At 39.3% G+C, this 13,887-nt stretch overlaps 1 protein-coding gene across 1 annotated transcript; it reads right to left on the bottom strand.

Annotated features, from left to right (window-relative positions):
• Positions 1-1,941: 1,941 nt before the first annotated feature.
• Positions 1,942-9,986, bottom strand: LOC124125733 (neuronal acetylcholine receptor subunit alpha-7-like). The gene is made up of 6 exons (XM_046489099.2): positions 9,921-9,986; positions 8,695-8,837; positions 7,951-7,995; positions 6,113-6,222; positions 3,548-4,086; positions 1,942-2,452 (listed from the first exon to the last, which is right to left on the bottom strand). Exons 1-6 carry the CDS (start codon positions 9,970-9,972, stop codon positions 2,139-2,141), a joined length of 1,203 nt encoding a protein of 400 aa, XP_046345055.1. The 5' UTR covers positions 9,973-9,986; the 3' UTR covers positions 1,942-2,138.
• Between the last annotated feature and the right edge of the window lie 3,901 nt (positions 9,987-13,887).

Raw genomic sequence — 13,887 nt, forward strand, 5'->3', positions numbered from 1 at the left:
ATCCGAACAGAAATTCTGACTAGCATACATAACGAAAACGCCGCTTTGAACAGTATATGATTTATATAAGTGAGTTTCGTTTTACGCAGCAATATTTTACCAACATGAAATCATAAATATGCATTGTTGCAAGTAATTCAAGATGACGTCATCAGTTTATGACGTCACAGAAGATCGTCTGTTCGCAATTCATGACGCACGTCCTTCTAACAATAGACTGACTTAGAAAACATTTTTCTGTTTTAAGCAGTGCCCATTGCACGAACGGTACTATGGCATTGCTTTTTCACCAGTACATTACCAGTGCAATACTTAAAAAGGCTCTAAATCGTTACCCCAGTGGTTATTTGACATAGCGTAGCTTGCTAAAGAGACCCACGGGAAAACGAAAAGCAATGAAGAGAGAGAGTGGTGTCAGAAAATGTCACGTTGAGGTAAACCGCACGTACATTATTGATCATTCTGTAATTACTTACTAACAAAGGCACGTGTTCAATATTTCCATGTCAACGAAGCCGCTTACCAGCTGTGTGTCTTGTCTTGGATATTTTAAAAAATTCTTTCAATGTAGTCTATTTCGGAATGTGGATAGTTGATAAAATAAATTAAAAAAACCTCATAAACCCATCACAGAGCTATAGCAGGTGTCATTACATGGTTCACGGAACATGTCACAACAAAGTCTACAGTATATTGATTGTGTTAAAAGTGTACGTCTCTTTAGCAAATCTTCAGCTCTATAGGGATGTTTTAATAGTTTAAAGACAGAGTGAGTGTATGTTGTTTAACGCCGCTTTCCTATCACCAGGAATGGGCTTCACATATTGTACCCATGTGGGCAATCGAACTCGGGGATCGTGGGCTTGTGGGAGCGCACGCATTAACCATAAGGCTACTCCACCGTCCCTCAAAGTGGGATCTTAGTTCATATAGATACATATTTGCCTTTGATATTATAATATTTTTTTCGTGTTATCGAAATAATATACAAACGAATGGGACACACATCTACGTATTTTCCTGACCTGATTAAGTAAATATCTTTGTCTTTTTCTTATTCCGTTAGAACGGTTTGTGTCATGGTAATATGCATGCAACGAAAGTGAAATCCTACTGGGACCACGCTCTCTTCTGTTTGTTTGTTTGTTTGTTTGTTCCTTAACGCCGCGCTCACCAATATGCCTTTTATGAGCATCGATCAACGCATTTGGTATATGATGACATGCATGAACCAAGCCAGCGAGCAAGACCTCTTGATCCCGTTAGTCGCCTCAAACGACAAGCATTAGTTACTAAAGACCAACACTTAGCCGAATCTTAATTGTAAGTCTCAATCTGATTAATACAGATGACTTTTCACAACCTAGCGCATTACATTAGAGACAAATTTAAAGTACAAATTAAACAAGCCAATAAAACATTTTTAGCAAATCTTCAGCTCTATAGGGATGTTTTAATAGTTCAAAGACAGAGTGAGTGTATATTGTTTAACGCCGCTTTCCTATCACCAGGAATGGGCTTCACACATTGTACCCATGTGGGCAATCGAACTCGGGGATCGTGGGTTTGTGGGAGCGAACGCATTAACCATAAGGCTACCCCACCGTCCCTCAAAGTGAGATCTTAGTTCATATAGAAACATAAGAACCATAATAGCCATAATAATCTTAATTGTAAGTCTCAATCTGATTAATACAGATGACTTTTCACAACCTAGCGCATTACATTAGAGACAAATTTAAAGTACAAGTTAAACAAGCCAATAAAACATCCAGACAGTGCTCTCCATATGAATTATATCGTGAATGTATCGTTGTAGAACGGTACATAAAAATGCAATACCCCACAATTGCAAATGTGACAAAGAGCTCTTGACGTTTTCAACTGAGAGCATCCTTGTCTGTGCCAAAAAATAACACAATATCAAATGTGACACCATTCTGTAATCCGCCACAAAACCATGTAATATCAACCTAACAACTAGTTGCGTTAAAAACTGGTTGGCACCGAAAAATTCATATGCCAATACTTCAACATGACAGAAGCAAGTCTAATTGAAACAGTCGGCCACAGTCAGGATTGGCTCCTGTCACCAGAAGGTTCAAGCGATGGAAACGACAATGCCATTGGACGGTAGTTCATTGATAGATCATTAACGCTCCAAACACAATGGTGATCATAGTGGTACAAACTAATGAGAACCCTAAACATATTTTGCCAAGGAATGCTGCAACCATCGCCCATGTCGTGTCAGCACTATCACTAATCTTCCTTGTTTCCGGAGCGGTGTCCTCACAATTTAAGTAAGTAAATGTTGGTTTGTCCCGCTGGACAATTATGTTTAGCCACTTGGGAATTTTATGGCGGGAGGTAAGCCTGTGTAGACACAAGATGATGACGTTGCAGACCACCGTTAGCATACTGACGAAGACTTGAACAGAGGTCAGTAACACTGAAACATAATTGGAAAAGTTAAGTTCTCAAATGCAAATACAGTTCTATAAAATCGACCAAATCACAAGTTGAATGTGTACTTTGTTTTAGAATCTGCACATGCTTTGACAATTTACCAACCCAAAGGGTTGATTGACCTTGTCGATTGTCGGCAATATATATACCGCGACTGCACGTTGTTAGGCCCCTTTTACCTAATTTATTTGAGTATCATTTATCCAAATGTAAGCCCAGGGCTTAAAAATAAAAAGGACAAAACATGAAAGGAAGAATGAATATCCTAAGTGTAATGAAACAATCCTACCAAATGGAATGAGAGAGCAACACTTCAACATAAGACATGAGTTGCTTTTTCAATTAGTAAAGAATACGTTCAAAATTGAAATGACAGCTGTCACAAGAAATAACAACAAACATATATCGCAGATATGCTTGTCTGTCATATGCGTTTAAAATGCCATTTTGAGTATACGGAATATCACCTACGTCAAGGGGGGTCCAATGTGTCTTGTTACACTTGTAACAGCACCTGAGATGCAGTAATAGTGAAAATTGGCCATATAGAAGCGTGCTTGAACACATGTTGAAACAAATCCGGTATGGCAGATCAATCACTTTTTCAATTTAATATAAGCCAGCCTATGGGCTTATATTTTCGTTTTTAAGCCCAGGCAAAAACGTGCAGTCCCGATAGTGGAGAAAATGAAGGTTATCCCTTACTGTAGATCAAACAATGTCACGTTTCAGGTGATATTTATTTTGTTCCTATGATGTTTTGTTTGTTGTTTAATGCCACACTTAACAATATTCCAGCTACTTGACGATGCATCAACCAAGTCAGCCAACCTGACCACCCGATCCCGTTAGTCGACCCTTACGACAAGCATGGGTTACTGACGTCCAATTCTAACTCGGATCTGAGACCTGCATCACTTCGGGCTTTCCTCCCACATTAAGCTGACACGCCGTGATATGACTGGAATGCTGTTAAAAGCGGCGTTAAACCAGACTCACTCACTCACTCTATCTCGGATCATCACGGATGCTCGTAAAAATTAAATCACAAGGAAGGATATAAGCCATACAGCCTTACCGAACAAGGATACATGATTAGAAAGCTTTGGCAACGTCTCATAGATGGACGACATGAACACAAAGATTGACAGTAGAGACGTGATGGCCAGGGTCGTCTTCTCACCACTGTCTGCAGGAACCAGGAAACTCAGAGGACTCAGCAAGGGGAACACCAGCAGTGGTGACACCAGACACAGCCAGTAGAAGGTTGTCCTCCGCTTCAGAACGACGAAAAATGCTAATCCCTCCAGCATTTCATTTTTGATGTAAGTCATTGGAAAGAGAGTGTGTTCAACCCAAAAGCCCTTTATTTCAAACTCTCCGTTTTCTGTGAACGAATCTAAAGAAATGCCTCTGGTTGAGTAGCTACGTAGGCTGATGTTGGATGTCATCCATGATGTAATATTCACAGGGCACTTTTGTATGTCAAACGGGAAGTACTTGATGTCAACGTTACAGACAGTTGTAGCAATGAACCCAGGCTCCCATAATACACGACCATTGGACTCAATGACAACTAAGCTGCTGCCATCTCCCATTTTCTTTTTGGATGTGATGCTGCAATGAAGAATATCGTATAGACGTTATATGAAAACGTACACAAAACACCTCTCCATTGTCCTAAGTCTTAATGTTATTAGCGAGTGTTTGCACTGGAGTTTACTTTCAGGTAGCAGAGATACCGTATGCCTTCTTGGTTCCTTGGTATTGTGACCAAACTATAATTAGTTGCTCTTGGCTAATAGCCTATGCTCTGTCATGTCAATTCTACCATGAATATTGAAATTACACTATTCTGATTGGTCAATCAGAGGTTATCAAATCATAATAAATAATACTCAGAAATGGAATGAGAGATCAACACATTCAACATAAGACTGATTAAAACAGCCGATTTGGCGGTCACATCACCGCAGAGGCTTACATTTATAGAATAGTACTTCTTTTACAGTAATTGTGGTAGGCATTTTTAAAGGTTAAAGGTTACAAAATGAAATGTTGCTGTTACTACAATTATTTCTTTTTACGACTTTGACGTCATATCTTTTGCGTCACATCAGGGATGTGACGTCATTATGAAGTTGCTGTGCTACACGGTTCCAATGCTTGACATATTCTAGAGTGCAATGTTACGCGGTTAAACTGCTTGAGCATATACAGCGCAATCTTTTGTTTTGGGGCTGTTGTCGGTGATTTAGTAATTCATATCAATCATGTGAACAGTGAATTTCAATGACCCAACGAATATTTTGGCAGATATATAGTCGAGACTAAATATTCCCTGTCATTCATCTGTCTATTTACAACACTTTTAGAAATATTCCAGCTATATGTATGCGTTTTACGATTACACACCCATGCATACGAATGAGTAAGTGTATGTTTAAGAAGTGTTTATGTTTGAGAAACCGCGTTTACGATATTACAAATGCAATGTTTCATTGCCAAACAGACATTATTGGCAATGGGTTAAAGTCAAATCGGCAGTATTTCAGCCATATCGTGACTATAAAAAGTTTTATATTGATAATAAAATACATTTAGACCATATATCAACATGTATAACAGTCGACAGTAAAGTAACTAGACTATCGCAGATTTCAATTTAAAAGGATCTCACTACACATTATAAAAAACAGCATATCACCAGTAACCGATTTAGGCTGCCATACTAGGGGACCATGTGAACTTATCTGGCATTTGGAATACAATTCGCGGGTTTGTTCGGGTCCTACTTTGTTTTTTTCCATCTTCATAGGTGGATCGATGTTTGTTTCGGCTTTGTTTGTAAACAACTCGGCAAGCTTCAAAATTGCCAGATCAAAGAGGAGTGCAAGTGTGCATTCAGAAATATTCCAATATGACAAAGGCCTGTAAATATTAGTGTCTGGACCAGACAATGCAGTGATTTAGATTACCCGCAATCGGGTAAGTCCCCTCTTACCAGCATCATTGGTTGCTAGGAACCTGTTCTTATTAAGAATCCCCAAGGGTTCGAACAACTATAGGTACATGCAGGCGTCTATTAAAGAAATAAGCGACGAGTGGGAGTTGTTTACGTACAATAAAACACTGCAGGGAGAATAAACCATGAGAGGCGCAACTCGTTTATTTCTTATATTAATTAGATATCAACATTGTGTATAGCTTCTTTAAGGATGTTGATCAAATTTGCAAGCTTTAAAAATAGTTACCTTAATTTAATTATGATGACTCCCTGAATTGAATCCCTTGTCGGCAATGTCGGAAAAGTCAATTTTATGAACAAGTGGGTTAAGTTTGGTATTTCCCGCATATTCTCACAATCGATTATCTGTACCTTTTCTCCCAATACCGATTGTCATATCACTCCCGCTTTTGGATGCTATGTTTGCACAACCCTCTAGACACTTTCCTCTCGAAAATAACATGTACAATACAACACATTATAGTTCAAAGGGAGTAAACATTAACAGCTGCTAATTGCTGATGCGGCGTTTAGCAATAATCACTCTCGTTAATTGCTCTGACCTGGACTTGATGTATATAAATTTGTGAATATTTTGTTTAGTCCACAGAGAGCATTTCAGTATGAATAACTTACTCGTTGTTAATGACATAATCTGGCTTCCAGATCCTATTTTCGGGGACAGTGATGTATTTCAGTCCATTGTGGTCAGCGGGGTTCCATTGCAGAAACTCGTCAGTCCAATTCTGTGATTAAGATACAAATATGAAGATATCATAAACTACATGAGATAAGTCACATATAAGAGTTCAGGTTCATAAGATCTAAAATACAGATCACGTCTATCAAGTTCGCTCCATGCATGTTCAAATGGGTTAAGATCTGGCGATGTGAAAGTGCGGCGACGAACAGGATGCTGTTCAATTCAAGGAAATCGGTTTTGCGTCCTTCATTTTCATGTTGAAGACTACTTTACGTTTGTATATGAGTGAATGGTGTGTGGCTGAATGATCTCGTTGCAGTACCGAACGGCTGTTGGGTTGCCTGAGACGTGCACAAGCTCTGTTCTTCTAGTGAAGACATGGTCATGATATATAACACTGCCACCGGCAAACGTATCTAACTGTTGAACAGCACTTTGGCGTCAAACGTTCATTACGTTTTCTGTGTACCTGTACTGCCATCTGGATGTCGTAGGTGAAATCTCGATTCATCACTGAAAACGACAGTCCTCCATTCCTGTCGAGAACGCCCATGATCGTTTCGGCACCACTGAAGGTGACGTTGATGACGTGGCAGATTAATGACACGTAATGGTCTGCGAGCTCTTATTTCTGCTCACCTAAAACGGTTCCTAACGATTTGGTCGGTTATTCTACGCAGACCTGGAACTACAGAAGTGGTAGAGGGGGCCGTTAAGAAGCGGTTACGCAAGAGACATGAGCAGATGGGGCGGTTCTGGGCCCCCATGGTCTTCCAGAACGAGGCAGGTAACTGTGCGAAAGTCGTGAAACCTTCTTTTGTCCAGCCTCCAAATGGTCAATGACGTTGTAAGTGTAGGAATGTCCATTGCTCCTTGTGAAATCGAGGCTCCTGTTCTTGAATAGCTACCAGTAGGACGTGCATCAAATGTTGTGTGAGATTTGTATGACATTAATTTTTATTGTGTTTCTTTAAGATTTCATTTTTTGTTTGTGCTCCAAACGCGGTGTTTTCGGATGGTAATGAAAACCAATACTTTGCGCATTGTGAAATTATATGTTGATAATGACAGCCATTTCTGAATCACTTACATATCATGCGTTTCATTTTTTAGTTGTGTACCTTCATTTCTTGGAAATTGTATTCGGTTCCTGATGTTCTGGTATCTCTTAAGTAACATCGACGTATCCGAGTATTGACACATAATAAAACGGATTCTCAACGTAAATCATAACGGCAAAAGAATTATATCATTTTGTTTAGTATTAAATGTCATTTGTGACTTCAAAATCAGTATGAACACAACAGTGTTCGCACACAGTATTGTGATGACATTGTGTTTATTTGTTTCTTTCTTGTTTAACGCCGTACTCAGCAATATTCCAGCTATTTGACGGCGGTCTGTAAAAAACCGAATCTGGACCAGACAATCCAGTGATTGACATCATGAGCATCGATCTACAAAACTGGGATACGATGACATGCATCAACCAAATCAGCGAGCCAGACAATGAGATCCCGTTAGTCGCCTCTAACAACAAGCAAGGGTTGCTGAAGACACAAATAAAAAACAAAAATTCAGACGGCCTCTTACGACAAGCATAGTCGCCTTTTACGGCAAGCATTGGTTACTGAAGACCTATTCTAACCCGGAACGTGCCGGGTCGATGACATTGTGACTTAGATCATTAACATAACGTATAATAAATAAATTTAGTAATAATTAGGATTTTATGTAAAATTGAATGTTCCACATAGCCTTAATTACTTACGATGCTAAAATGGCCCAAAGACTTCATAGCCTGTTTCTTCATGTCCTAAAACAGATATTGTCACATACAGGTTGAACTGACACCTACAATACATCACGGACATCACGAACCATTTCAAAATTCGCGACTGCTCTATGTATTATGTATATGTTGTATTCTTACGGCATACCGAAACACATATATTTAATATGAAAACGTTGCATTTAGTGACCGACCATTTGATATTCGGTGGCAGGGGGAAGGCATCCTTGAAAAAAATAATTCTGCTTCAGATTGTTGAAACAAAAATAAATTGTCGTCACAAATAATACATTGTTGTGTGATTGTATTTTTTTTTTAACTAGGCCCATACTTTTTAATTAAAAAGAAGACTGGTTTTGCAAATGTAGCTGAAAAAATATCATGTCTTAATAAAAAAATCAAATGGTCGGTCCCCTTGTTTGGGGAATCAAAACCAGCGCACCAAAACGAACTACAGATATAACGTACAGATTTCAACAGTCCAAATCGATATATTGTGAATACAGTGAAACATGTTTATGACGAACTCCAATGTTTTTATAACCATTTTTACTGTGTTCACATCATACATCAAATCGTATATATCAATGATACTCCAATTCTCTTCCTTTTAATTCGACATATGAACAAGTATGAATACATGTAGATTAATAATTTGAAGTATTGGTATTTGAAGATTTATTGGTAATGCTATAGTTAACTATTGCTGTGTCTATATCTTACCAAAAACTCCAGTTGTTTCATCCAGAAGACCACATTTATTTTCGTCGGAATACTTTGGTTGTAGATAGGTCTAACAAGAACATCGTAATCAGCAAATATAGTGTTTACTAAATTCTTTATGTCCGCTGACGTGTATGGGGTCACTGTAACAAAATAACACAATATGTATCGTTTTGCTCTACATCTTCACCACAATAACACTACACCAGTCAGTGAGTATGGTTTTACACGGCTTATACAACTATTCCAGCAAATTCACGGCGAAGGAGGGGGCACGGGTGGCCCAGTCGTCTAAAGCGCCGCGATTCGCTGTGCAGAGTTGCGTCCCTTGGGCACGCCAGAAACCTATGATTGTGGGTTCGAATCCCGGTTCGCCCCGATTTTGTTTCTAGGTTTGTCAGCACCATACCCGTGCTCGTGGGTTTCACCGAACTGGTAAACGTCTGAGACCTGCATCACTTCGGGCTTTCCTCCCACATTAAGCTGACACGCCGCGATATAACTGGAATAGCTGACACGCCGCGATATAACTGGAATACTGTTAAAAGCGGCGTTAAACCCAACTCACTCACTCACGGCGGAGGACATCTGCAGTTTGTGTCACACTTTGTACCCTTTGATGAGCGGGGCGGTCGGGTAGCCTAGTGGTTAAAGCGTTCGCCCGTCACGCCGAAGACACGGGTTCGACTCCCGACATGGGTACAATGTGTGAAGCCCATTCCTGGTGTCCCCCGACGTGATATTGCTGGAATATTGCTAAAAGCGGCGTAAAACCAAAATCACTCACTCACATTTGATGAGCGAACACTTTAGCCACTAGGCTACCTTGCCGCCCCTACGCTAGAGGAAACATAATTAAGTTCTGGCCACACTTTGGGTGACATTTACACTCAGGGCTACAGCAACCATTTGGTCACAGGTAAAATCAAGGTTACAGATCCACTCAGTGACAGAACAACTTGGGTTAAATCAACCATTTTGTTACAGCTATAATCAAGGTTACAGATCCACTCAGAATGACAGAACAACTTGGGTTACAGAAACACTTCGGTTACAGGGACGCTGTAAAATTCTGAAAATGTTTACAATCCTGGTTATACCTACGCTGAGGGTTGCAGTGTTACATCTGCATTTGATGTTACTACGAATTGAATAAGCTGTGTTAAAAAATGCTGATGTTTAAAACATGGGAAGATGGTGGAAAGTCATGGAAAGATTGCACTTACCCTCAGTACTGACACAGAGCAGCATAACCAACACCAGCAAAGAACGAGCCATCCTAACAGTGGAATGTTAAGTGCGAAAGTAGAACTCATTACACGTTGAATGCTCTTGAGAATATCGTTCCACCTCTAATCCTCAGTGGGACGGTCACGCCAGTTTCAACATGAATAATATATCTTCATCTGAATGGCATTGAGTATGTCGTAAATGTCTGAAGTGACTGTGTAATCAATAGACGTAGTGTCAGTAAAAGCGACAAAAAACATTCCCATTATGATCGGAATTTTATTATACAATTCCAATCATATCATAGCATGTATTTATAAATCACTATGAAAAGGTTACTGATATATGGCAGTGTTATTTCTTGTTATACACTGTTGTAATTGCATTACATTGTTTCTGGTGAGAATCACATAATTGTGTTTTGACTATGGTAAGTTGTAAGGGAGGTAGTGCCATCTAATGTAAGTAGTGGTATGGAAGTTATTATATTCAGATGCGTTTGGGGTCAAATGTAGTCTGGAATCTTCTAGAACAGCTATACTAATCAAGCATGGTATTGAACCATCTAGAAGGTATGAGGACTAAATGTAGTTGACAGGGACATGCGTCTCTCATCTCACATTACATCAAGACCAGCGGATCATTGTTTTCACCCTGGATATCCAGTTGAGGCCATTTGTGAAAGCCTGACCACTGTTACTGCAAGGTGAATATTGTTATCGCTGACAATTTTGCTATTGCCACTGCTATTATTATATATGTTTTATACTGCCTTTGAATTTTGCACTTCCATTCAATTGTGTAGTCATTACAATTGATGTGCAGTAATTTGTATCGTTTTTTTTAGCCGAGTTAATTGTATTATACAAATTCTTTGTTGAATGTTTGTTTCTTTTACGTAAAGATTTCTGGGTTAACTTTTTTCAATTTCGAAGTCGACACGTAACATGATCATACAAGGTGTTCCCGAAAAGGTGTGGTGTAAGTATCTTGCCCCACCGGACTCCAGTCACAATAATTAATTACAACGACAAAACCCTTTCCATAACCAATTGAAATCTCTGCATAAAGCAGAGTCGATTGTACGATTCCGACAATATCATGTATTCATAAATCACAATCAAATAAAGATTATACTGTTCCCTCAAAGGTGAGCGTATCCTGCCCTAGCCGTGTCATCCGTCACAAACACATGCAGAGGCAAGTCATTTGTTCACCTGAAAAAATACGGGAACATATGGTACATAATAGGGAATTGCATCATTTTTGTCATTCATCATGATGCGTCAAATTTGGAAATGTCCTCCACATGTCTACCATAAAACTTTTTGAAAAGCTTTACTGCTGAGGCCTTGAATGTTGTAACCTTAATCAAACAACTTGCAAGTGAATTGTTCACCTGCAAAAATCACGAGAACATTGTTACAAGGGAAAATGGGAAAATAATCATTTCTGTTAAAATACTGTTTTGTAACAAACACGTGATTATCAAGGTTTAATACTGTTTGTAGCATACATGTAGTTCTACGTATTTTATAATATGTATTGTGAACATAATTCGACGTCAAATTCGCCAAAAGCTTACTTTATTTTAATTTTAATAATTTTAAATATATAATTAGTTCCAGTATTTAGCCCTATTGCTATGCCTCTGCGATATGTTACACGTCCTGAATAGATAAAGAAAATATTTAGTCATAGAGAATGTATTTCAGCTGGTCTAAACTATCAGCTACTGTAACAACTGGAGAACAGCAAACTATGCATTATTAATGTTCACGAGCGATTCTATGCCAACACCTCTCTTTTTGGTTGGCATGGCTGGGATTACATTAATAAATCTCAAGGATATCCAGTAACGATATTTTGTGAATGATGTTATTTTACATGAACTATTGATAACGGGGTGAGTCGTAACAATTATTTATAACCGAAAAAATGTATGTTTTATGTACATGTATGTTTAATAAAACAACATGCTGTACTGAGTTGACCTGTACCAAGATTTCCATTGTGACGTCATCAGAAACATGTTACTTTCAAACCATTATTTGAGACTTGATGAACATCTGACCCGTGAAGATCCGGGGTAGAATATATCTTCAGCAACCCAGGCTTGCTTTAAAAAGCGACTATGCTTGTCGTAAGAGGCGACTGACGGGATCGGGTGGTCAGGCTCGCTGATTGATGCAATGTCATTGATCCCAATTGCGTGGATCGATGCTCATGGTGTCAATCACTGGATTGTCTGGCCCAGACTCGATTATTTAGAGACCGCCGTCCTAAAGCTTGAATATTGCTGAGTGCGGCGTTAAACAACACACAAACAAAACAAATGATGCCCATCTTTTAATACGTTCAGATGATCATTGTATATAGTTTACAGGATATTGATGCTTGGCAGTCACGAAGTACCAGGTTATTGAAACAAAAGTAATTAAGTAGAGTCGTTGAATATCTACAGGTCAGGCATTTCAACATGCTTAGCTGTTCATCAAATAACAGAGCCAAAGGAGTACTCCAATCACATTAACCGTTATTGATCGTCATTTCGTAATTGCTTTTATCCGTGTTAATCGACGAGGGATTTTTTTATCCACTTGTGTGCCTATGTAATGTAAAAGGTTCCACGGGCGGGTTGTTCTCATCCAGCTTAAAACCGAAATTCAGGGGGATTAGGGCTGAGGGGTAGTCTGTCTCGAACCTGTGTTCAATTTGGAGGTATATCTTTATTTAGTTATTATTCTGTTCACCTTGAGCTTGTGTTCACTTTGGAGGTATATAATTATTTCGTCATTACTGTGTTCACCTTGAACTAAGCTATGCACAGGTATGTATGTATCCGTGAAGATCCGGGTTAGAATATGTTTTGAGCAACCCATGCTTGTCGTAAGAGGCGACTAACGTGATCAGCTGCTTAGGCTCGCTGACTTGGTTGATGCATGGCATCGTATCCCAATTGCGTGGATCGATGCTCATGATATCAATCACTGGTCTGTCTGGTCCTGACTCGATTATTTACTGACCGCCGTCATAAAGCTTGAATAACAACAAACAAACAATACACAGGTATGACACACGAAGTAAAGACAACTTGACCATGAACATGTACAAGGCAGAATATGTTGCCGGGGGGTGGGGGGTGGGGGGTGGGGGGGGGGGGGGGGGGGGGGGGGATAACATGCGACAGATATGTGATACGCTTGAGAATTGACTTTCACTTTCTGCAACTCCAATGAAGTTGCACAAGGTGAAAATCAATTTTTATTATTTTTTATCCCTATTTTACATGTAAACTATGGCGATTACAAGTGTTAGTCATGATCACCATTGATCAATTGGCCAATCATTGAATGGTGATGGCAAATAGATACTGGGATAAATTTGTAGTTTGCTGTAGATTGTCACTTGTCAGTGTAGACATGGGTCGAGTTCATAGTTTGTATGCAAAACGTTCAAGATTACAAGGTCTAAACAACGCTTCTGTATTTATGCAAGCAGGGAATTCGTAGGGGTTTCCCCAAGAGTGTGGAAGTAGTCCGGCAGTGTTTCCGAAATTTCAAGAATACAGTCCCGTGAAAAACGTATGAACGTCAAAATGTGTCGTTCATGGACTTATGAACGTCAGTTTTGTGACCAAAGGTAAAACCTTATATACCGTGTGAAGTTCACATTAAGAGTGAGTGAGTGAGTTTGGTTTTACGCCGCTTTTAGCAATATTCCAGCAATATCACGGCGGGGGACACCAGAAATGGGCTTCACACATTGTACCCATGTCGGGAATCGAACCCGGGTCTTCGGCGTGACGAGCGAACGCTTTAACCACTAGGCTACCCGACCGCCCCTCACATTAAGAACATATAAGGTGATGTATATATATCAGTATCTGTGATCATGGAAACTTATTTCCTATAAATGAAGTTCCGGTCGTTTTGTTTTTAAAAATGATAAATAAAGCATATT

The sequence above is a fragment of the Haliotis rufescens genome, unplaced genomic scaffold (genome assembly GCF_023055435.1).
Source record: "Haliotis rufescens isolate VD_foot unplaced genomic scaffold, xgHalRufe1.0.p SCAF_17, whole genome shotgun sequence".
Lineage (NCBI taxonomy): Eukaryota > Metazoa > Mollusca > Gastropoda > Lepetellida > Haliotidae > Haliotis > Haliotis rufescens.

Excerpts from the sequence above, each read along its gene's own strand:
- LOC124125733 (XM_046489099.2), bottom strand. The coding sequence starts at position 9,972 with ATGGCTCGTTCTTTGCTGGTGTTGGTTATGCTGCTCTGTGTCAGTACT. Across the intron at positions 4,087-6,112 it reads GATTATGTCATTAACAACGA|CATCACATCCAAAAAGAAAA; the intron begins GTAAGTTATTCA and ends TCTTCATTGCAG. Across the intron at positions 2,453-3,547 it reads TAATCATGTATCCTTGTTCG|TGTTACTGACCTCTGTTCAA; the intron begins GTAAGGCTGTAT and ends ATTATGTTTCAG.